Source organism: Lissotriton helveticus, chromosome 7, assembly GCF_964261635.1.
Source record: "Lissotriton helveticus chromosome 7, aLisHel1.1, whole genome shotgun sequence".
NCBI lineage: Eukaryota > Metazoa > Chordata > Amphibia > Caudata > Salamandridae > Lissotriton > Lissotriton helveticus.
In genome coordinates, this window is record NC_136068.1 from 46,894,162 (window position 1) to 46,918,069 (window position 23,908).

The 23,908-nt window shown below is 43.6% G+C and overlaps 1 protein-coding gene across 2 annotated transcripts in view; it reads left to right on the forward strand.

Annotated features, from left to right (window-relative positions):
• Positions 1–444: 444 nt before the first annotated feature.
• The window catches only part of LOC144767991 (guanylate-binding protein 1-like), a 164,196-nt gene continuing 140,732 nt past the window's right edge, over positions 445–23,908 (forward strand). For both annotated transcript variants that reach the window (XM_078651381.1, XM_078651380.1), the window contains exons 1-6: positions 445–613; positions 13,456–13,668; positions 13,772–13,902; positions 14,103–14,212; positions 14,881–15,086; positions 16,184–16,426. In XM_078651381.1, the coding sequence (XP_078507507.1) occupies positions 13,476–13,668; positions 13,772–13,902; positions 14,103–14,212; positions 14,881–15,086; positions 16,184–16,426 (883 nt within the window). In that variant the 5' untranslated portion in view covers positions 445–613; positions 13,456–13,475. The remainder of the gene's footprint in view (positions 614–13,455; positions 13,669–13,771; positions 13,903–14,102; positions 14,213–14,880; positions 15,087–16,183; positions 16,427–23,908) is intronic.

Consider the following 23,908-nt stretch of genomic DNA (forward strand, 5'->3'; position numbering starts at 1 on the left):
TGTAACTCTTTCAGAGCCGGACAAGCAGTGCCACTCGTATGGGCTCACTCATGGGGTTTAACCTTGCAGGGCTGACTCGACCCTTCATCCTTCTTGCCCAGAAATGAGTTAACAGAAACCGCTGCACTATATTTAAGGGACAAGGGTTGGAATTCGCATTGATGGTCTAATGGTGATAACACAGAGAAGCTGCCACTTTTGTCCACAGTGAACGCCGGTGGGACCCGCGCCAAGTCCACTCTGCCTCAATGCCTGCCCCTGACTGCTTGCCGAACTGTTTACTCTTTTGGGGGGAGCGGAGGGGGCAAGTAATGGGGGCTGAGGGGGTTTCCCAGGACCGCCGCTGGCTGCCAACCCGAGAAGGGAATTCCAGAGCAGCGCGGGGGGAGAGGGCGGGGTGGGGCGCCTAAATCCCTATTTAAGGGCCCCTCCCCGCCGGCGCTCACAGGTCGAGCGAGCGGAGGCGCCGAGTGTAGTCTGTGCTTCACCGCAGCCCAATCCGAGGAGCTGATCGAGGACGCGGCTGGTGCCGAGGAGAGGCACCCCCTGGCACATTGACCTGAGAGAGCCAGCAGAGGGCGCTGTAACAGCAGAACACCTGGGACTAGCCGAGGTAAGGTGCTGGTGCCGAGAAAAGCGAGGTACTTTCTGGCACACTCAGATAGGTTAGCTGGAAGAGGGCGCCACAATAGCAAGATTACCCGTCATAGATACCCAGGGTAAGGTGCTGGTGGTGGGAAGAGGTGCTCCCTGGCACAATGCACTGCGGTCGCCAGCAGAGGGCGCTATTGCAGCAGAATACCTGTGGTAGATAGCCAGGGTAAAGTGCAGGTGCCGGCAAGTGGTACTATGATAGCCGACAGAGGGTGTGAAACCAGGGTAAAGTGCTGCTGCCCATAACATAGGTGGGTACCAGCACATTACGCTGCCCAAGGAGAGGACGTGCGCTACACCCAGAGCTTGCGACTTTGGAGCTTGGTAAACAGGTTGGCGCCCCGACGCCGGCGCAACACCCCGTGATTCTGGGTAAATCACTTCGGCTCAGATTCAGAAACCTGCCATGGACCCCAGCGCAGCCCCCGAGGAGGCTGCGGTGCGCTGTGTGACAGGGAGGGGGCAGGAGAGCCCCATCTCTACAGAGATATCTCTCCTGCTCTCTTATTATTATTATTATTATCCTCCTCTCTCCCTGGCGCTGATTCCAGCTGCTGTGCGCCGCCCCGCGCACACACCTTAGCTGCACACTGCTAGGGAGGGGTCTGAGTCTACCATAGGGTTTGTACTGGAAGGGTACCCTTCCGGTACAAAATACTTTGGTCTGACACACTTCAAAGATTTTCCTACTCTCCTACACACTACTACACACTCTCTACTATTCTTTACTACTCACTCAATATTACACACACTCTACTATTCTCTACTACTCACTCTCTATATTACACTCTCTACTACACTCTCTACTATTCACTCTATATTACACAATCTATACTACACACTCTACTACACTCTCTACTACTCACTCTACTACTCTCTTATTCAATCTCTACAACACACTCTCTACTACACACTCTACTACACACTCACTACTCTATACTGCACACTATCTACTACACTCTACTACACACTCTCTACTTTCTACTATTCTCTACTACTCATTCTATATCACACACTCTCTACTACACACTCACTACTCTGTACTACACACGCTCTACTACACACTCTCTACTACTCTACTACACACTCTATTACACACTCACTACTACACACTCTCTACTATACAATCTACTACTCACTCTCTACTACACACTCTCTACTACTCTCTACTACACACTCTATTACACACTCACTACTACACACTCTCTACTATACAATCTACTACTCACTCTCTACTACACACTCTCTACTACACACTCACTACTCTATACTACACACTCTACTACACACTCTCTACTACTCACTCTATATTACATACTATCTACTACACACTCTCCACTACACACTCTCTACTACTCACTCTACTACACACTCACTACTCTCTACTACACACTCTCTACTTTTCTCTACTACTCGCTCTATATTACACTCTACTACACACTCTCTACTACACACCACTACTACACCCTCTCTACTACACACTTTCTACTACACACTCTCTACTACACTCTCTACTACTACACTCTCTACTGCTCACTCTCTACTACTCACTCTCTTCTACTCTCTACTACACACTCTACTACACATTCTCTACTACTCACTCTCTACTACTCACTCTACTACACACTCTCTACTACTCACTCTCTACTCTCTACTACTCACTCTCTACTCTCTATTCTCTACATACATATATATACATCTGCATATCTAGATAAATACATGCTTGCATATACATTTACATATATGCATACATATGTATGTTATGTACATGAAAGTTTGAAAAACACTAATAAAAGGAAAGCTAAAAAAACACCTAATTATAAACAGAATTGCTTTAACTTATATGAGGGCGAGACCTATTGCATTTTCAATGCTTGTTTTAAACACTTTTCATATGCTGCTAAAAGAGGAACTTTTCTGTAGTAACTAGTGGTTAAAATCCAGTGTTCTTAGAGCCCCGATGACCCCTTCGGTTGGAAATGTTTTCAGTACCATGTTCTCCACTTTGTAAGACTGGTGTAATGGAATCCATTTGGTGGTGTGTGTTTGTGTTTCTGACAGTGAGGTTCGCACATTTACTAGCCAACGACGTCTGTATTAACTGCACTGTTCTGACCTCCAATTCTGTTTTGATAGAGAAAGGATACCTTGGGGCTGCGCTTCAGTATACGACTGTTTACATTTTTTTTGTAAATACCATACTTGTTTAAATCATGACTAAGTGAGTTTTTATTTATTTATTTAGTTAAAATTTTTTTTGCCAACTAGGCATAGAGCAACCGCAAAATAAATAGTATTATATTGGTCCTTTTAATTATGTTTAACCTTGGCAGGAATCCCTGTAAATAAAGCATGCGCGCTAGGGATGCTTGAGTAAATTTGAATTTTCATGACTTTCAAAAATTCACAGCCTCCCACCACATTACTATTGCACTAATCACGACATCAGGCAGTATTTGAAGTAGAAAGATTTATGATGAAACTTAATAAATGTATTATACCAGATGGAAGAGGCAAGAAAAGCTTGATGAAAGTTGGAGCCGTTTGTAAACAGTGAGCGTATCAGGTGTTGTGAGTATTTTAAAATAGGATGGTTAGCTATAAAGGTACAATTGGATCTAAAACAGATGTTGTAAAAAGAGAATTTATGTAGTAGCGAGCGTTCAAAATTGATCGAGGAGGGTATCGATTCATCGTGATACTGCTTGTTCAATGCATAAACTTGTCTGATTAAAAATGCGGTGAGATGTAATTTAAAATTAGGGAATCGAACGCCCCCTTTATTTTTTGGTTTAATTAATTTAGAAAATGCAATACAGCAGGTTTGCTGTTCCGGGGAAATTTAGAACAAAGGGAGTTAATTTGGTTAAAGTAATAATTGGAGATCTTAAAGAGTAACATAGATAGTAAGAATAGAATGAAATGTACAATCATCATTTTAATGGTGTCCAATCTACCCCACCAGGATAAATAGAGGGGAGACCAGGATGAAAATGAATGTTTTAGACCTTGGTTTTTAATGTATTGAAATTGTGGGCCAGAGTTTGGGGGATGGTAGGAGAAAACCAAACACCTAGGTATTTAAATTTAGAGCGACACCATTTGAAGTTAGTGTCGGAACATATGAATTGATAACATGAGGAATTTAAAGGTGAAATCTCCGTTTTTGAGAAACCTAATTTATATCCAGATACTTTAGAATATAAATCCATTTCCTGTAAGAAGGGAGACAAAGCGGTTAGAGGTTTCGAAAGGTAGATTAAAATGTCATCTGCGTAGGCCGATAATTTAATTTCATGGGATTTGTGTTGGAAACACAATATCAAAGAACTATGGTGAATGCGTTCAAGAAAGGGTTTGGGCCATAAAAGAAATAAGAGAGGAGAAGAAGGGTCAACCTTGTCTGGTGCCCCTGTGTAAGTTAAAATAAGGTGATAAAAAACCATTGACAGAGACACACGCATGAGGTGCTGAGAATAATAACTTGATGAATGACATAAATTTGGGGTTGAAACTAAACCAGTGAAGGGTTTTGAACATAAATTGCCAATTTATGCGACCAAAAGCTTTTTCTGCATCGAGGGATAGAGCGGCTAGGGGATCAGGATATTGCTTTTCCATGGTGAGAATATTAGAAATCATCCTAGCATTATCTGAGGTGAGCCTGCTCTTAATAAATCCAGATTGGTCAGATTTTATAAGTAAGGGTATAACATCTGCTAGTCTAGAGGCAAAGATTTTTAGCAAACAAATTGCAGTCATAATTAATTCATGATATTGGGTGATAGTTTTGACAAAAGAAGTGGTCTTTATCATTTTCGAGTATGATTACAATGAGGGCATCAAGAAAGGAGGCTTCAGGTTTGGAATGTAATAGAAAAGAGGTGAAGAGATCGTGTAAGTGCATTGCAAAAATATAGGAGATAACTTCAATAGAGAAACAATCAGGGACAGGGGCCTTAGCTCATTTTAGAGATTTAATTGCATCTAAAATTTCCTGATGTGACGGAAGGATTAGTATCATCTATATATAATGAGTGATAGTAAGACTGAAATGCGTTGACAATGTCTGAGTCAGAATATAGTAAGGTGTTATTGAGGGTATTACGAATAGGTCTAACAGCTATCCTTTCCAATTTAACTTTTAAATAGTTGGCTAACATTTTCCCTGCCTTGTTCTGGCCCCGCAGCATTTGGATTTTATTTTGAGTACGATATTACAGGCGTTGATTGTAGCTAGTTTGTGTAAATCGGATTTAGTGTTGATGTGGTCTCATAGGTGAACCGGAGACTTAGAAGTATAATAAGTGTGTTCAAGTCTCTTGATCAGTTTGAGAGTGGAGAGATACTGGGAGTTTAATGATTTTTTTCTTTTGGCAGTATAGAAGATAGTGAATGCTCTAAAAGAGGCTTTAAAAGCATCCCAGTTGTTATGTACAGAAGTATCACTTTATTTATTAAGTTGGAAAAATTCATTTATAAAGCATGTAGCATCAGAAATGTAGGTTTGATCAGATAGCAAAGAGTTATTGAATCTCCATCTAGCATTTTTAGGCATAAAGAGGGGTAAATCTAAAGTGACTGAGACAGGGGCATGATCAGAAATAGAAATGGAGCCATTCTCAGAAGATTGGAGTGAGGAGAGTAAGGATTTTGAAGTCAGAATATAGTAGATACACAACATGGTATGATGTACATTTGAAAAAAGTGAACTCTTGTTTGTCAGGATTACAAGTTTTCCAGGCATCAAAGAGGGGACGAGAGGCAATATCAGTTTAAAATGCTTTATGAGATTTGTCAGGTTTGAATTTACAATCTGATTTCCTATCGGAAAAGGGGACCATCCAATTATTGAAATCTCCAGCAACAATAATATTGGGATTAGAGATTGAGGATAGTTTTAATTTAATAGCATGCCAAAAGTCTGGGTAGAACTTGACTGGTCCATAAATATTTAAAAAGCTGACTTGTTCATTATGGACCATGGTATTGACTATTACCCATCTTCCACTCATATCATTTTCAGTTTTCAGTAGATAAAATTTAAAAAAGCAATCTGACAATGAAGTATCAATAGGTGAAATACCTTTTGACGCTTGACAGGGTGACCCAGATCACAAAACAACATTAAACATGTTACATGCTACAGGCACAATGATGACGAACTGCACGGGTAACAATGGAAACAAAAAGACAACGTTCGTCTCAAATCAGGTAACATTACAGATATAATAAACACATAAGGAAGTAAAAAAAATATACATTCATGTAGGTATGAGGGAAGGAGACAAGAGGTAGGAAAGAAAAGGTGTAGTAGGAAGGAGAATACAGAGAACAAGAGAATAGAAGAAGAATAAAAGAGATAGAGAGAAGATGAGACAGATCAAGGACATAATGTCAGATCTGAATCGAGAGAAAAAGAGAAGATGAGTCGGGCATGTCCGCACTCAAAAGCAAGAACAGCAATGAAGAAAAAGAAATTAGGAGAGGTAGAAAATAAAGATATTTAGGCCATGTAATTCATAGTTGGAAAGTAGAGAGAGGATAATGCAATTAAAAAAGTAACTATCTAACACTTTAATGACATTGAGTATTTGTGTCCATAGGTGATATAGTAATGGATTGCAGGAATAGCTTTAATTTAGATGGGTCTTCAAATGAATGAGAGACACCTTTTGCAAAGACAAGGATGTAGAATGCCATTGTGGATGGTCATGGATTTCAGTTGAGGATGAAGAGCTAGAAATTCCTTACGTCTAGCATTGGTAGCGTTGGAGAGGTCTTGTGAGATGAAGATATTGTGTCCAGACCAGACAAAACGGCGGTTTTCTCCAGCAACTTTTAATACATGCATTAGGTCAGTAAATTCTAGAAATAGCCTTATAATACCACAAGGTTTGCTAGAGTGAGGTTGAAGACGTCCAAGACGGTGAGCTCGCTGGATATTGAGAGGAGTGGAAGATTGAAGATTAAGAAGGTTGGACACAAATTTCTTTAAAAACGAAAGAAGACCAGGACCTTCAATGTTTTCAGGTACGCCATATAAATGTAGATTGTTCCTTCGGTTGGGATTTTTGAGATCTTCAGTATGTAATTTCTGTTTATGAATTTCTTGTTCCAGCAGAGGTACTTTGGTGGCCACATCCTGTAGGTTACTTATACGTTTTTCCATCACAAACATTTTACCTTCCATGTTGATCCAACGATCTTCAATCAACTGTAGTTTTTCATTAGTGGCATTCATGCATGGTTTTAATGCACGCAATTCGTCTAAAATTGAGTCCAAGGCTGGATTAGAGGATGATTGACCTGGAGATAGAGGGTCATTTTTGACTCTTTTTGGTTTGATGCCAGATAAAGATGTTTTCGTACGATTAAGAGGATCTCTGGCCATCTTGACAATATGAACCTGTTGATGAGTATGTCTTTTAATAGAAGAAAGCCTACCCATACACTAAGTGACCAATGGTAGAGTTGTAAACAGGTTCAGACACTGTAGTAGGTAAATACCATGCTCAAATCCCAGGTAGTATGATTATAAAAGCATAGCACGCATACACAGTAATAAAGGTACCCGCAGATTAGCGAATATGTAAGAGAAGCAGGATGTGAAGTATCTTTTAGAGTAACATCTCACAGCTTGTGTATAATTTAACACATCCCCCTCATACATAAATTCATGTAGACTAGTGAGACAGATAGTAATGGCGTTATGACATATAAACAAAGGATTTATGCATATTTTAGTATAAATGATACGATCATTAGACAGCATTGGAGACGATGACTCATTTTAAAAAAGACCAAAGTATTAAATGGAATACAGGATATTAGGAGAAAGATAATGTAAGAAGCGTGTTAACAAAATGGCGCCATTATCCGTAAATACTCAGGATATCTCAGTCAATGATGTATGGAAATGAGGAAAATGAAGAATGGGGACAGCAACACGCCTTGTATTACTCATCAAATCTTTGTTCCATCTGGCAAAGAAGTATTCAATAACATTATTGAAATGCGCACATAATACTCCTGACAATAGTATAGATTGAAGTAATCCTTGGAGAAGTCAATTTGCCAGTGATGAGTGAGAATATTCAAATCTGTATGCACTATTCCTCTGAAGCTTATCATGTGTTTCATTCAATTAAATAAGAAGAGTGGAGTGCTCACCCAAGTGAAGAATGCCACCTCAGGAATCATAGAAAATGTGTTTGTGAATGGCACGCAAAAACAATGGCTGCATTCGTACCTGTGGAGCGGCGTTGGCGATAATTAGAAGAAAAGTCTAGTTGAGGCTCACCGTTGGTTCACATAAGTGCCACACACAGCGGAAGATAAGCCCAACCTGGGGAGCTTAAAATGAGCTCTGAACACGGACAAAAATCACTTCATTAGCTCCGTGAAGGAATGGAGCTTAGCAGATCGCCGCCATCTTGCTTAAGTGCTCAAGCCACGCCCCCAAGTCTTAATCTTGAAGGAATGCATTTTTAAGCTGAATCCTTCCTCTGCGTGTGAGCAGCCTTGATGGTCTGCTTTCACTATATAGGCCACCCAAAAATTGGGGGTGGGAGGCATCAATGACAATGATTTTTAACTTATTTTGACTTCTCTTGTTCTGTGACTATTGGCAGGCTGCATTTACCTACCAACCAATGGCCCCATGCCTGCACAGAGCAATGACTCCTGCATGATGTGCACAGCAGCTTATGTTTATCAGATTTACAAAGCACCAGTTACCCCAGTGACCATAGTGTTAGGCATATCCGATGGAGCCTTTAGTGCTCGTGAACTCTCACCCTCTGCTTCAAATCTCAACCTCTGCTCTCACATGGAGAATGACCACAGCAGTTCCTGCCAGCTGCTCTTGGAGGCTGACATTATTCGCAGTGTACCACGTGCATCAAAGTACCATTCACGTGCTAGGTGACGTGAGATTGATGGGACCAGCTGGTTCACGACCCTCTGCAAAGAGCATACACCTGAGTTTGCACAAAAGAATGCCAAACATACTCCTACACTAAACACAAGTAAAGTGCAGTGGAAACCCCATGTACTGATTCCATTGCTGACTGGGGTGGATGGACGGTGGTTCTGGTTGAAGGCAAGCAGCAGCCAAAACAATACAGAATGTGATCCCCAGAAAGAGGAAGACACCACACCACAGTGGCTGAGGACCACCACAGTTCTCCACTGTTTGCTGTTTCACTGCAAGTCCCTAACATATCCTCCCACTTCACTATATTTTAGAAGGAGCATCAGTGTTGAGAGCAGGGAATCCACAGTGCATCATGCATTATGCCCTCCTGCTGGCTCAAATTGCATCTGGGCCACTGCTGTTTTTCAGAGGCGACTGGCACCACAGCTGTTGGAGCTTGCAAAGCTACAGCAGGGGGTCACTAAGGAGAGGACAGTAACATTGATGGGGCATTCGTGTACCTATCTTTAGGAAGACATTTAAGTTTAAAGTTGCTAATAAGAGGAATGCCAAATCTGTGCCTTGAACCAGCAAGGTTTAAACAAAATTATTTAGTATAACAAAATCCAGAGCACTACACAAGTGTTATGTTTTCAGTCTGGCAATAGCAGATCGGACATTTAATTTCCAACAAGAATGCATAATTTGTTGACACGCAGGTTCAATGACCTCTGGAGAATTGAATAGAAAAAAGGGGTAGAGTCGGCCCAATATGAATATACATACCCATAGCGACTTCCGTAAACTCTCAACGTGAAGCGCACACTTTGAAAGTTTACGGAATCCACTACGGGCATATATCTTCATATTGGGCCGACTCTGGCCCTTCTTTCTATACGATTCTCGCTGTACTTTTTGGAAAATGCTGCTATGTTTTCGAGTACTATTTGACCCAGTGGTCATTGAAAATATAGACCTAGTCGCTTTGTACATATCTAGTCCTTGGGGCTCCAAATACAGTTTTTTCCGTCGTACTTCCTAATGTTCCTCTTCTAAATTACTGTATCTCATCACAGAAGACGTATGAGCCTTGAAAAAGTCGTCTTATTTCCGAAACACGTGTCGGCTGCTCACTTTCCTCTGTTACTGACCTGCGTGTCAACAAATTCAGGCTTCTTGTTGAAACTTAAATTTCGGATCTACTATTGCCAGATCAAAAATATAACACATGTCTAGTTTTCTGGATTTTGTTTATAATTTGTGAATACATGGTAGTGTTTTCTGCCTTATATTTATCTACGCTATAGGGGTGGCGTAGTGTTTGCCATTGAAGCACATGTTATGACTGTGCTTTGTGTACCCACCATAAATTGTTAGTGGATGTGCTTGTAGCCTGTTATTACCTCTGCCATCTTCTATTTGTAATTCAAAATTATTTAGTGGTCATTCAGGCACTTACTGCACAAAGAAGTGGAGCATTTTTATATCGTTTGCTGTAAATTGAAATACAACTTTGTGTCGGATGGAATCATCTATGGACAAATAAGATGTACGTTGGAAGCCTGTTATTTCTACTCAGCTTTAAAGTAATTCAGGGCTTACAGAGAATTTGAAATTAAATAGTGGTTTTTTGTTATTTCAATAAACAGGGAAAGTGGCTGACCGAGAATTTATAGTCTTTCAACTCTCCCCCATTTAGCCATGAAATTAATATTGAATCATATTAATGTATAAATAAAACAATGCTGGGGGCCGACCCTGGAAATATTTTTTGTCATTTTTTTATGTCTTTGGTGCTCTTTTTCCTGTATTGAGTCCATTGCACAGTTCTCACATATTGACAGATAAGAAGACAAACACATAAAAATAGCATGTTTTGTTCAAATTCGAATAATTTGGGGAAATATTGGTACCAAAAAGCAGTTCAGGGCTGCATGTTTCAAGATGCATACCTTTGCAACTACATCACGTTTAGTCTTATGATGAAACTAGGATTAAAAATCACATCTTCTGGTTCCACAGTTTTCCATCTAGTACACTGCACAGCAAGGGTGCAGTGGTTACAATGGTGAAGTTCAGGAACTAATTTCACTGAAGAAATGCCACTGCTCTGTGGACCCGTCCCTTATTCTAATAGTGTTAACTACCAGCCGGGTAATTACAGACCCATTAGTTTGATCGACATCTCACAAAAAATCTTTGCGCGAATCTTAATATTAAGACTTCAAGCTTGGATGGATAACGAAAGTATTCTCTCCCCGCTTCAGGCTGGGTTTAGGGAGAAATTATCAACTTTAGACCAGGTCCTAAGACTGCAACTGCTCCACTGGAAGACGGTTCGTCTCGAGAAGGGCAGTCTGTACCTGATATTTGTGGATCTCAGGTCAGCCTTTGACCTGGTCCCAAGGGCTAAACTATGGTCCATTTTACTTGACATAGGAGCCCCGGAGTATCTTATTCATCTCATCCAGCGATTGCACGAAAACAACTTTGCACAAATACGATTCGGCAAAGACGGTGGACTATCTGCCCCCATTCCGATTAAACGAGGTGTGCGCCAGGGTTGCGTACTCGCCCCAACCCTGTTTAGCCTTTACATAAACGACTTGATAAATGTCCTGTCAAAAGTGAAGGACTTAGATGCCCCTAAACTAGCAGGGAGAAGAATTTCAGCAATGATGTTTGCTGACGATACGCTTTTAGTATCGAAATCTCCCATGGGGATCCAAAGGGTGTTGGACAGTTTTCAGTAGTTCTGTGAGGAGAGAGGGCCTGAGATCAACCTCCAGAAAACTAAATTTATGGTTTTTAATAAGCCAAAGGGCACACGTCCTAACCCCTTTTTAAAAAAGGAACCCCTAGAAAGAGTAACATCTTTTGTGTATCTAGGAATTACAATTACAGACACCATGGACTGGGGGGCTCACATAGGGAAAGCATCCTTAAAGCTAGCCCAATCAACCGGGGGAATAATGAAGGTATTTAACAACTCAAGTAGGAGTGCAGTAAGCCCGGCACTGGAAATTTACAAAGTACAGGCATGCGGGGGGCGCTCTTTATTGAGCAGAACTTTGGGGCCACTGCAGGCCTGTAACCCTAATCCAGTCTGAGAACGGCTTCATTAGGAACCTTTTCAGGTTGCAGCGCAGCACTCCCTTAGTTCCCCTCCGATTAGACCTGGGGCTGATGGAGATGGAGGCGGTTCTATGCCTCAGACCACTCTTATATTGGCGACGTCTATGGTCGACCCCGGAGCTTCTAATATATAGAGAGGAACTGACGGAAGTGCTAGCTATTAGTGGTGCAGTAAAGCTCCCCTGGTTTGCTCATATAAAGCACCTGCTAACTAGTATGAGGATAGGGGATTGTTGGTCTGACCCGGAAGCATCATGCCTCCGCGTCACAAAGAATTACCTAAAGTCTGTTTACATGGATTACAGGACGTCCCTGCTCCATTCTGATCCTAATCTGTGCAAATCTTCTCAAACCTTTCTGGAAATTAAGACCACCCCAGCCTTTGAAAGGGCCATCGATCTTATTAAGCCCACGGCAGCCAGGAAGTTGTTTCTACAATTCAGATACGGAGTCCTGCCCTTACGCTGTGCGACTGCTAAATGAAAAGCGCAGAACGAGGTCAGGTGTCCTGTCTGTAATAATTCTGATGAAACTGAACTTCATGTTTTCTTTGAGTGCCCGGGCTACAACAAAGTAAGAAAGAGAAGGCTTGTTCAGATTTGCAGAAATTTAGGTAGTAGAAGATGCGTAGAAACTTTTAGGATCTTGAAAACTGACACCAGGACCCCAATTGTTTATTGTGTAGCAGGGTTCCTTTTCTCAATGTGGTGTACAAGAAGGGCCCTCTCATGCCAACAATAGATATGAATTGTCTTTTAACCTATGCACAAGTATGTGACAGAGTTTCCCCCTGTATTTAAAATTTGATGCACCACATTCCAAGCTGCACAAATTTGTATATTACTTTATGGGTAGGAAAAGTAGAAAGGATTGTTGGAGTGTAAAGATAGACCGGTTACCGCACTATGCACTTTGCACAGGGGATACTATTATACAGCCTCTCGTCGATCACTACAATCGCCCTCAGCCTGTGAAGGACCCAGGCAGACTCCTGATCTGACACAGCTGTGGGCAGTGAGTTGCAATCACAGAGACTAGAGTGGACTTTGCCGGTGCAATGTCTATCGGGACAATCCATGGTGGGCAAAGAGAGAACCCCTTGAAAGGAGTCGGGCAAATGTCCTTTGATTTTTGTTAATAGCCTTAATACACCTCACGCAGGCTGGCATGAGGGGTGCCCATCCTAGACGTCCACGAATCCAAGGTTTTTGGGTGAGAGGCACTGAGGGATGTCGGTTGAGTAGTGTACAAAAGGGAGAGTGAGAGTGGGGCTTAAGGGGATGTCTAGAGTCTCCTGCCCCCTGCAGCACTGTCATGGAGAAGAGTACAGCACATGCTGCTTCAAACTATCTCTGAGGCCAACAGGGTTGGACCCATCACTTCAGTTTTACCAGAGATATTGAAGCCTGGGTGAGAGGAGAAGTTTGGGGTGCAAGTATTTACCAGCTCATGTGGGGCATGAGTGTGGTGGGCATGCAGCTGGTCATGGTGGAGCAGAGGTGCTAATGCCTCGGGTTAGTTCAGGGGTGTCTGGGCAGTTCAGTAGTGATCAAGAAGAGAAAAGGAGTGAGGCAGTCATGTGGGCAGTCATTGTTCCCTATGAACCTGTGAAATATATAAGATGTTTGATACTTACTAATTGGTTCACCTACGTCTATCCTAAGACTCAGTCACATGAATGAACATTGAGTGGAAGATTCTCACACTGCTGCCATCCTCGCTTCATAATCTTTTTCCTCTTCGTATAGGTTCATCCCACTGAGAGATCATGCCCCTCCAGGGAACCATGGAAGCACCTGTGTGTCTGATTGGGAACGATGACAGTGCACAGCTAGCGATAATGCCAGATGCCCTGGAGATCCTCAATCGCATTGATCAGCCCGTGGTGGTGGTGGCCATCGTGGGATTCTACCGCACAGGCAAATCCTACCTTATGAACCAGCTTGCAGGCAAGAAGAAAGGTGAGGCATCTACTGCGCGCTGTTGTAAATAAAATAATCACTTGTCGCTGCTGGTAGATTATCTGGTCTGTATTCCACACCCAGCTCCTTTTTTCTTTTACAGGATTCTCCTTGAGAATTACTACTATCCAGCCTCACACAAAGGGTATCTGGATGTGGTGTCTCCCACATCCAACAAAGCCAGGCCACACCTTGGTGTTACTGGACACGGAAGGGCTGGGCGACGCCGAGAAGGTAACTGGGGAGGATGACAGAAGAGCTGGTGGACATGGTTGGGGTGGGTTGTGCTTGGGACTTTGGGGTAGAGGTTTCCTCCATCCACACTAAATTAAGAGCAGGCCTGTTGTCACAAAGTTGTAGTTAGTGATGTATACGAGGACAAAAGTACTGTTTATCTCAAATTCAGCTGATAAATATATTGCTCATTGTTCCAGGGGGATTCAAATAATGATTCAGCTCTCTTCACTCTGGCCGTCCTGCTGAGCAGCCTCATGGTCTACAACAGCATGGGCTCCATCAACCAGCAAGCCCTGGAACAGCTGCAGTATCCTTATGTCTGTGGCCTTTGTAGAGATATAAGAGCATGTAGATTGTAAACGATTGTGTTAAGGATGAAGGTTCATGCTCAGCAGCAGTCTTGAAAGTCTTTACATGTTTCCAGACCACCTGGGCTTTACAATAAAGGGCTCAGAGTCAAGCTCCAATTGCATTTCCTTTCAAAGGCAAACAAACCACATTCCACAGGAGAATGCTGAGCCAACCAATGAGCATATAACAATACTACTGCATCACTAAGACAACATGAGCCCCATTAAATACAAATACCTCAAGACAGCACAAATTGTTAAATAGTCCCAGACTCCTAGTTGTCCACCCTCTGGTTATCCAGTCTAGTCAAGCCCCAAAAGAATAGGAGATGTCTAATGCAAGCTGGGACTTTAGCACTGAAACCATAGAGCCTGGTATAGAGTCCAGCAGATGGGTGATGCCAACATGAAGGGTCCTGTCCACATCTGTGACGGAGTAACCCGTCTGCAGAACTGTACATCAGGCCCAGAGGGTAAACGTCTTGGAGAGGAGGAAGTATTCACAGGAAGTATTGAAAGTTAAGAAACCACCAATATACTGAAGAATATCTACCAAGGGCAAACCAGAAATGATAGTTGAGAAAACGTGCTCTTTCTTGCAAAATATTCTTAACTCCCTCGCCAGTTTTGTACCAGAGCTCTCTGAAAGCATTAAACTCGGAGGCAAAGAGAACAAACAGGATGAGGATGAAGATGATGATGAGGAAGGCTTTGCACGCGTGTTTCCAGCCTTCGTCTGGGTGGTTCGTGACTTCATCTTGCAGCTGGAGATTGACGGAAAGGATGTGACAGAGTCACAATATCTCGAGTACATGCTGACACTGAAGAAGGGTAATTGAAATATATAACTAAAGAAGAGGGGGAGTTGGGAGGCGGCTTCTAAAGAACGGGAGAGAAGATCCTTCAGCAATACGAGAATGTATCACCATAGGAGTGGCCACCTTTCATTCAGGTGTTTGATACTGCACACAATCCATCAATGTTTTAATACTGATTAATGGCAATTATGTAGTGAGTCCTGCTCCTCTTCGTACTATAGTGCTTTTAAAAACGTGCAATTACAGAAGTAAAGAGAGAATCAACAAACTTTGGAGGGGGGCATTTTAGATCTAGTAGAATAGCATGCTATCTGTATGCTGAAATAAAAATTTAAGTTTAAGGTAGAATTTGTAAATTATATTTTTAAAATGGTTCCTGGAGGAAAGTATGTTACTGCAGAGTATGTCTTTGGTATTTGACTTCCTGGTCAGGAAGCTTGCAGGAGAAACCCTGTTTCAGGCTTTCCCTGACCAAGTCCTAAGCACATACCAATGTGGGATGCCCACTACGCCCTTTTTGAAGCCATGCCGAGCGGTACCTTCGGGTCAATGAAGTGCTGCCTCCACCTGTAACCAACATCCCTTAACACGTTCCGAAATTTTGACCGAGACAAAGACCTAGGGCCTGATTCACAGAAGTAATTTAGGGCAAAATCCTAAACTTACTACTTTTGGTATTCACAGAAGTTGGGATTTTGTCTTAAATTTGTCTTAAGACAAACTTAAGTTGGGATTTTGTCTTAAGTCTGTCTTAAGTTTGTCTTAGGACAAAGTCCTAACTTCTGTTAATACCAAAAGTAGTAAGTTTAGGATTTTGTCTTAAATTAGTTCTGTGAATCGGGCCCATTACGCTTAATCTAATATAGATTCTGTTGAATCCGTGAAAGCCGAGACCGCTCCTGACCTTCTTAAAACTCTTTACTTTTAATGAAACCTGACCTGGCCCTGCCTTGTCTGTGATCTTGGCCTTCAGATTCCACAGGGATATGTGTCTTGTACTCGGTAGTCGATTTACATAGATTTGCTGGTCTGTAGCAGTCCGCTTTCGTCCTCAGACCGCTCGTGTTTGTGCAAATTGTCCCTGTTTATGCATCTTTTTAATCTTTCCAGGAATTGGTAAAAGAGTGATGGAATATAACCTTCCGCGAGAGTGCATACAGCGTTTCTTCCCAACAAGGAACTGCTTCGTCTTCGTGCGCCCTGTGTCGCGGGATCAAATCAGTAAACTGGAATCCCTCCCGGAGCACGCACTGGACCCCAAGTTTGTTGCACAGATGCGCAAGTTCCGTGACTATGTCTTTGAGAAGGCCGAGGTGAAGAAGGGGAAAGGTGGTCATGAGCTGAACGGCAGGAGTAAGTTTTGAAAATCACATGATCCGTTTTTAAACAGGTATGCTCATCCATGTGTACATAACCCTTGGCACCCCCCAGTTTCTTCTGAGTGGAAGGAGACCCACAGGGTAGGATGGAGTTCCCTCTTTCTGCAGGTAAGACCACAGATTGTGCAGCAGAAGAGGCATCATGCACATCATGGGTAGTGTCTCCTGTATGCTGAAGTAAAAAAAAAACATTCTCCTTTTCTAGAGGTTAGGTACTCCAGCTTCATGTTGTTCATAATGCCTCCATCTATTTTTTACAAACATCTGGAATGTTTCCTCCATGAACATTTGTTTTAGATTTACTATTATAGAAGCTGGGGAAACCATACATAAACGAGGTTATTCCCCTAGATCTTTCAAAAAGGCCTGAATCTCGCCCACAAGGCATCTATTTAATTGCTGTACATTCTTGCAAACGTTTCCTTGAAGCCACGGTGGGCACTTGCCAGGTACTTACCTGTCCCAGGTTGTATCATGTTGAACTGTCAGGACACTACCAACTCGGGCCTCGTTGGCTTCTCTACCAGGTTCCATCCCTTCCCCAAAGGAAATAGAGTTTGAACTGTGGTTTGACCTTTCATCCTGCTGTTGGCAGAATAAGGGGGGGATTATATGCAATAACTTCTTACAAAGTTTGTGACTACCCTCACATGAAATGATTCGTACTTGTAAAGCGCACTTATACTCATGAGTGTCTTGGCGCTAGACCATATCGCTGTGGAACCCTTCCTGGCTTTTCCCTGTGAAATGCCCACTCCTGGGCAACCCCAAGGTGAAGCCAGGCATCCCAGCACTGTTGGGGCCGTTGTGGAGATTAAGCAAGCTATTGCCCGGAGTTGAAGAGTGGGACCCATGATTAGAGTTGGCAACGAGGCGAGAATTATCAGGTCAGAGGAAATTGAGCCCGAGACCGACCGAGGCGGGAATTGAACCGTGGTCCCAGGCCAGACCTCTGCATCAGGGTCTGCCGCTCTAACCATTGAGCCACACTTCTCCACAGCCACACTTCTCCACTCACATGCTTTCCCATTTACTGTCTGTTCATTGTCTAACAGTTGTTTGCTATAAAATAGATGATATTACATGGAAATATAGCTACACTGATAGCAACGATTTTTAAAAAGTGCAATTTTAATTATTTAATTGTGTTAAAATAGCTAGGTATAGTATGTCTATTAATGAATATAAATTAAATATAATTTAAATGTAGTCTAATTTATCTGATCCTAATTTAAAACTAATTATTTGTTTACTTTTCACTTATTTAATTGTATTTACATTTTATTAGATTACTTAATTGTACTTATCATATCCCTAAGAATGCTAATCCAAACTGTAATAGCAACAACACTAAATTATCTTAATTTATATAAAGAAACTTAAGCCTTGTGCAAGTGTATTTCTCAATTAATATAGATAAAATCTATCTAACTAATTAAAATGAATATTTATTTTCGTATGTCTTGTCTTAACTCTATTGATTTAGGGGCCTATGACGATGGCGGGGGGACAAAGTCTGCCCGCCAGCGTAGCGGTATGCAGGACCGTCCGCCAAAGTTGCGGCGGTCGCACCATGCACATTAGTATAAAATCTTTTTATTGCAAGATCAAGGCACATACACAGAAAGCGTTTATCAATATCACCCCCTTCACCCTTTGCATAGCAAAATCCAAAGCTCAAAAGAAACGGATAAGACCATTCCAAAGTTTGGGGTAAGGTTCGTAAAAGGGCGCTTGGTATGTGCAAACGATCAACATTGAATAAAAGAAAAAGAGCTGTCAAACAAAACCCCCAGCCACCCACCCTAACCCACCCCTCCCCACCCTCCTCCCATGTTCCAAGTCCACCAATCCAGCCAACCAAAAGCTCCTTTCCGCTAGCCTGTCGACGGGTTCTCCACATCAGAGAGGCGCAGCCATCACAAGAAGCGAGGACAAGTGACCACCCGAAACTCCGAGGCCAACAAAGACAGAAAGAGTTGCCACAGCTCAGCATATTTGGCCCCCTCTCCAGCCAGAGTCAATGAAAGCTTCTCCATACCCAACACAAACCACAAATGGTGTAGCCAACCTTGGAATGTAGGGATGTGTGTAGTGCGACAGTGGGAATTGATATTCTGCATGGCAATCGCAATCAGGCGACCCCTGCGGGAACGCAGTGGATATGTGAGTGGGTTTGGTAGGCCCAACAATACATACAAAGGAAATCGTGGGATCTCTGTTTTAAAGTGTGCATCCACCTTAACCAAAATTTGCTTCCAATATCTCTGAACATGAACAGGCCCAAAGCAAGTGTACCAGTGTGCCTACCTGACCACAACCCCGTAAGCATGTCGCCTCTCTAGAGTGATCCATCTCATGCAAGCATTCAGGAGTGTAATGCCAGTAAGTGGCGTCAGTGTATTTGTAAGGCCCATGTGATAGGCAGAGTGCCTGGCTCTAAAAAAAATGCCCTCCCATTCTTTATGGCTGAACGTCCTCCCCAGTTCCCTTTCCCAGCGTGCCTTCCCCGAGCTATAGGTATAAGTGTATTTAACCTGCAACATCTTATACAAATCTGAAATGAGTTTTTTGTCTGATTTGCGTGTGATTAACCAGTGTTCATAGAGTAGAAGCCGCCTGTCAGCCCTAGAACGTACCTGCTCGCTAAGCGCACAGTGCCGCACTTGTAGATAGCGGAGCCTCTCCGCCTCTGGCAACCCATACTCTTGACGGAAAAGGGGAAAAGACATAACACCCTCTGCATTGTACAAGTGGAAAAGGTACCTGCACCCGGCCGGGCTCCTCCTCACGTAAGCCACCGAATCCACGCCTGGGGTGAAGTCAGGGTTATCCATTAAAGGGGTAAGTGGGGACGGGATGGTGGTAAGCTCATGTTTGATATTTGTGTGATCCCAAACCTCCATGGGGACCCTAGTGAAATACGAGGCATAACATTAGGGGGTCTATGCTGCCTACAAAGGAAGGGGATTTCCTGTAATGAGTGACCCGCTACCGCCTAGTCCTGGAAAAGCCTGTGTTTGCTAAACTCCCATCTGCTCCACTCCACAAGAAGGCGCAACTGTGCTGCCTGAAAATAGAGCAACAGGTCCGGGAAGCCAAGTCCCCCAGATTCAGGGGGAAGTGTAGCCAAATGCAGCTTTAGGCGCGGATTTCTGCCGTTCCAAATAAACTGGGCTAACTCCGACTCTGTCTGTTTTATCCAGCCCACTGGTGGGCACAACGGAATAGTGCGGAACAGATACAGGATCTGGGGCAAAATCGTCATCTTGACTGCCGCCACTTTACCCAACCAGGACAAAGGATAGTGCTTCCACCGTCCCAACTCTTGCCTAATTTTCTGTCGCAGCAGGGTGTAATTAATGCTAACCGTGGCCGGGAGCGAGGGGGCCAACTGGATCCCGAGTTAGGGAATCGCATCTGTCGCCCATTGGAAGGGAAACGAGCCCTGCAGGAACTCTCTAGTCGATTTCTCCAAGAACAGATTAAGTGCCATGGACTTGCTCATATTCACCTTAAAGCTGGCCGTCTGGGCAAAAGAATGCAGGTCTTCGAGGCATGCATGCAGGGACTCCCGTGGATGGGACAACGTAAGCAAGACGTCATCTGCATAAAGGCTAATGGTATGAACGTAGCCTCCAAACATGATTCCCCACACCCTCTGGTTAAGCCTCAGCCTCTGCGCCAACGGCTCCATGTAGAGGTCGAAAAGAGGAAGCGACAGTGGGAACCCCTGCCTCATACCCCGTTTTATAGCAAACCGAGGGGAAGTACAACCGTTAACTCGGACTGCTGCAGTTGGAAATTTATAGCAATTCAAAACATAAGTACGGAACTTTTCCCCGAACCCCGCCTTTTCCAAGACTCTTTCCAAGTAGGGCCAATGAACCCAATCAAATGCTTTCTCGGCATCGATGGCAAACATCATGAATTCCCCCTGTGTACGCATAGCTTTTTCCACCAGATGCAAGGCCCTCTTGGTATTGTCTGAGGTTTGGCACTCCGGGATGAAGCCCGCCTGGTATGGGTTGATTAAGTCACCCATATGAGGCGCAAGACGGGCAGCTAGAATTCCCGTATATATTTTAAGATCAACATTAAGGAGGGAAATCGGACGATATGCCCCACATTGCAAACGATCCTTCCCTGGTTTCAGAATGACCGCGATAGTATCCTCTAGGAGGTCGCCTGAGATCATCCCCAGTTCCGAAAAGGAATTAAAAAGGTTTGTGAGAAGGTGAGCCACCTGTGCACAGAACGTCTTATAAAAGCTCGCAGGGAAGCCATCCGGCCCCGGCATCTTCGCAAACTTCAAGCGAGAAATGGCAGCAATGACCTCTGTCACGAAGGATTGCCAGACTCAGCAGATAACTTGATAGGCTTCACAGGCTGCCTAGCGTGGTGCTGCTGGAGGCGGAGCCCCTGCGGGTGTACCGCGCCGGTCTCCCTCCGGCGCTGTCCTTGTCTTTGGAACAGCCGCCGAGAGGGGGGACCGAGAGGGAAAGAACTACCCTTCCCAGCTGCCCCGTCACCAGGAAGTAAGGCGGGACCAGAGAGCGCGCCTGCCGGTGCATAAAACTGCACAGCCCCACCCGCGTCGCGGGAGCGCCGGGCTAAGCCCGGGCAAAGGGCGGGCCGTCTGAGGCCGTCCGAGGACGACGGAGGACGGGACGGGCCACCCCACTTATCCCCACGCTATTCGAAAATTCCAAGTAAGATCTTGATAGACACCTTACTCATTTACGCTTCGCCTCTACTAGGCGACTATTCATCATACATACTGCTATGTCCGCAAGGGGCAGTCGCAGCAAGACTGCTGCAGGAGTAGGGAAGGTCACTGGCCCAATTGACAATTTCATCTCTAGGGCCAATGAAGCTATTGACCATGGAATATCACTCTTGGAGCGCAGAGTCTCCTTGGAATTGGCTCAAGCCAAACGTTCTTCTTTGGGACTCCTCGCTTCAGTTAAGACCCCAAATAGGGATAATCCTGCTGATGGCATCCCAGTAGTTAGAGCTAGAGCAGAGATCCACACCATGCCTAACACTGTGGACTTATCAGCAACACAGCTATTATCGGAATCACTACGGAGCTTGGAAAAATCCCCAAACCTAGATGTAACTGATAATTTCAACACACAATTGGATTTCGTCACCAATTCTATCCCAGCTGCGAGTTCTGCTGACAACCTGGCTACAACGCCCACTATGGAGTCTCAGTTACCCTCTATCCCGATAACAGACATCACACATGTTTTTGCCACTGACCCGATCCTGATCATAGATTCTGACCTGATGGCCACTAATCTATCCCCTCCCCTAGAATCGGTCACTACACACACTTTGCAGGATTCAACTCCTAATTCAAGAGCATTACGAGGCTTAAGGGAGGGAGCCATACAGAAACAGCCACAAGGCTCAAATATATCTATATCTAAGGGGAACCCCCTACCTCAGAGAAAGCAGGGGAAATGCCCATCTAACTATTCAAAAAAGGGCTATAAGAAAACTAATACAGGGACGGACCATAAAGGGGACTCGTCCATCACGGAGTCATTATGTAAAGACTGCCCCTCGACCAACCAACTTATAACTAAGGTCGGGGAACTTATAAGTGTACATCTAGTAACCATAGATAAGAGACTAGGGAATATAGAAAAACAACTAAATGAACTAAGCACCCTAGTCAAAAGTCCACCTACAAAAGGAACATCCACTTTAGTAGCAGCCAAATCGCATATTCAACAACCCCTGGGCCAACCCGTGAAAAAACCCGTTGCTGCTTCTAATAACACACCTAAACTAACTTCACCCTCTAAGGGTGTTGTGAAGAAACCAACCCCACCCATTACAAACACAAACCCGCAAGGGAAACAATCTAACCCGACACAACCAAAGGGGGGAAGTACCAACAACCATAAGGATAGGAACAAAGGAAATCAAGAAAGATTTCCCGCTAATCTGCCCCCCGGATCAAGTCCATATGTAGTGGTGATGACGGGAGTTCCCGAGACACCAGACAACACTGATGAACCCACTTGGTCTCTATCAAATAAAGTCAGTTATTGGCTAAATAACAATAGACCCCTACCCCCATATTGCAGGGGTAAAATTCTAACAGTCAGGAGAGTACCGTGGGTGGGACACGAGACAAAGAAAACACATGGTGACTGTGTGATTGTTAATTTCGAGGACCCACGCACGGTAGAACACATTTGTTCCTGGAAAAGTGAGGGGTATACAGAAGGTATAGAGACAAGGCACCTCTCTTTTTTCTACCCATCTAGGAATCATGGTAGGTTTGACCACTACGACCAGGCCTTTGATGGAGGCTGGTGTCGGGTGGGACAAAGAGACGTGGGGAACAACTGGGGTGAGTGGGGGCGGGATAACCACAGATACCCTCAGAGAAATACAACAAGCAGGGATGCCTATTGGGGAATTCCAGTTTTCAATAGATTCAGCGGCCTAGAGATGGTTGACTGACTTCTATCACCATCCTGGCCGCTGAACACTGAACTGGAGGGAACTGAACAGGGCTGCCCAATTGAGATCACAAAAATCAAAGAGGTGCATGTTAAGGAGATCCCCAGTACACACTTAGCTCAAAATAGTTTGAGGATGTCACCGATAAGAGAAGATCAAGCAGGTGGTAATATTATTGGGCCCGTAACATTTGAATCCCGAGATCCCCGTAGTCCCCAAAAAACTCCTGATATGCATATGATCCACGGGAAACCACACCCACATAAACAATCTAACAATGAACTAAGGATCATTAGCTGGAACGTTGCCGGACTCCAACAGCGGGTGTCGGACTTGGAATGGTTAAAATTTATATCCGACAAAGACATAATAATGCTACAAGAGACATGGGCTATTTCGGAAATAGCTATTGAAGGCTTCGAATGTCACAGCATTAATGCACAGAAGCCAGTTTTTGGACGCCCTATGGGAGGTCTCCTGATTGGATTCAGGATAACTTTAGGGGGGCTATCAAATTAATACTAACTAAAATCTCTAATATTCAAATAATTGAGTTCACACGTAGGTCCCCGTTATACCTGATTAATTTCTATAATAATGATTTCCAATCAATCCCTAACAGGAATTATATAGAACTATTCGGGAACCTAGCGAAAATAACTGAATCCCCCAACAACTGTGCGAACAATAGGATTATCCTAGCTGGGGATTTTAATGCTAAAATGGTCAAACCCAAATAAGGTGTTACTCAATCAGACAGGGCCACTAAACGTGGAAAGGAACTAGAAAGTTTCATAAATGCTCATACCCTATTGGATATTATGGACACATGTAAAACTAGTGAATCTGTATATATTCCAACCTTTAGAGGCAGAGACTTTTCTAGTACGGTGGACTACATTTTTATGTCTGTAGAACTATTAGACAGAGTCACCCAGGCAAGAGTCCTAGAAACAGCTTTTGGAGACCA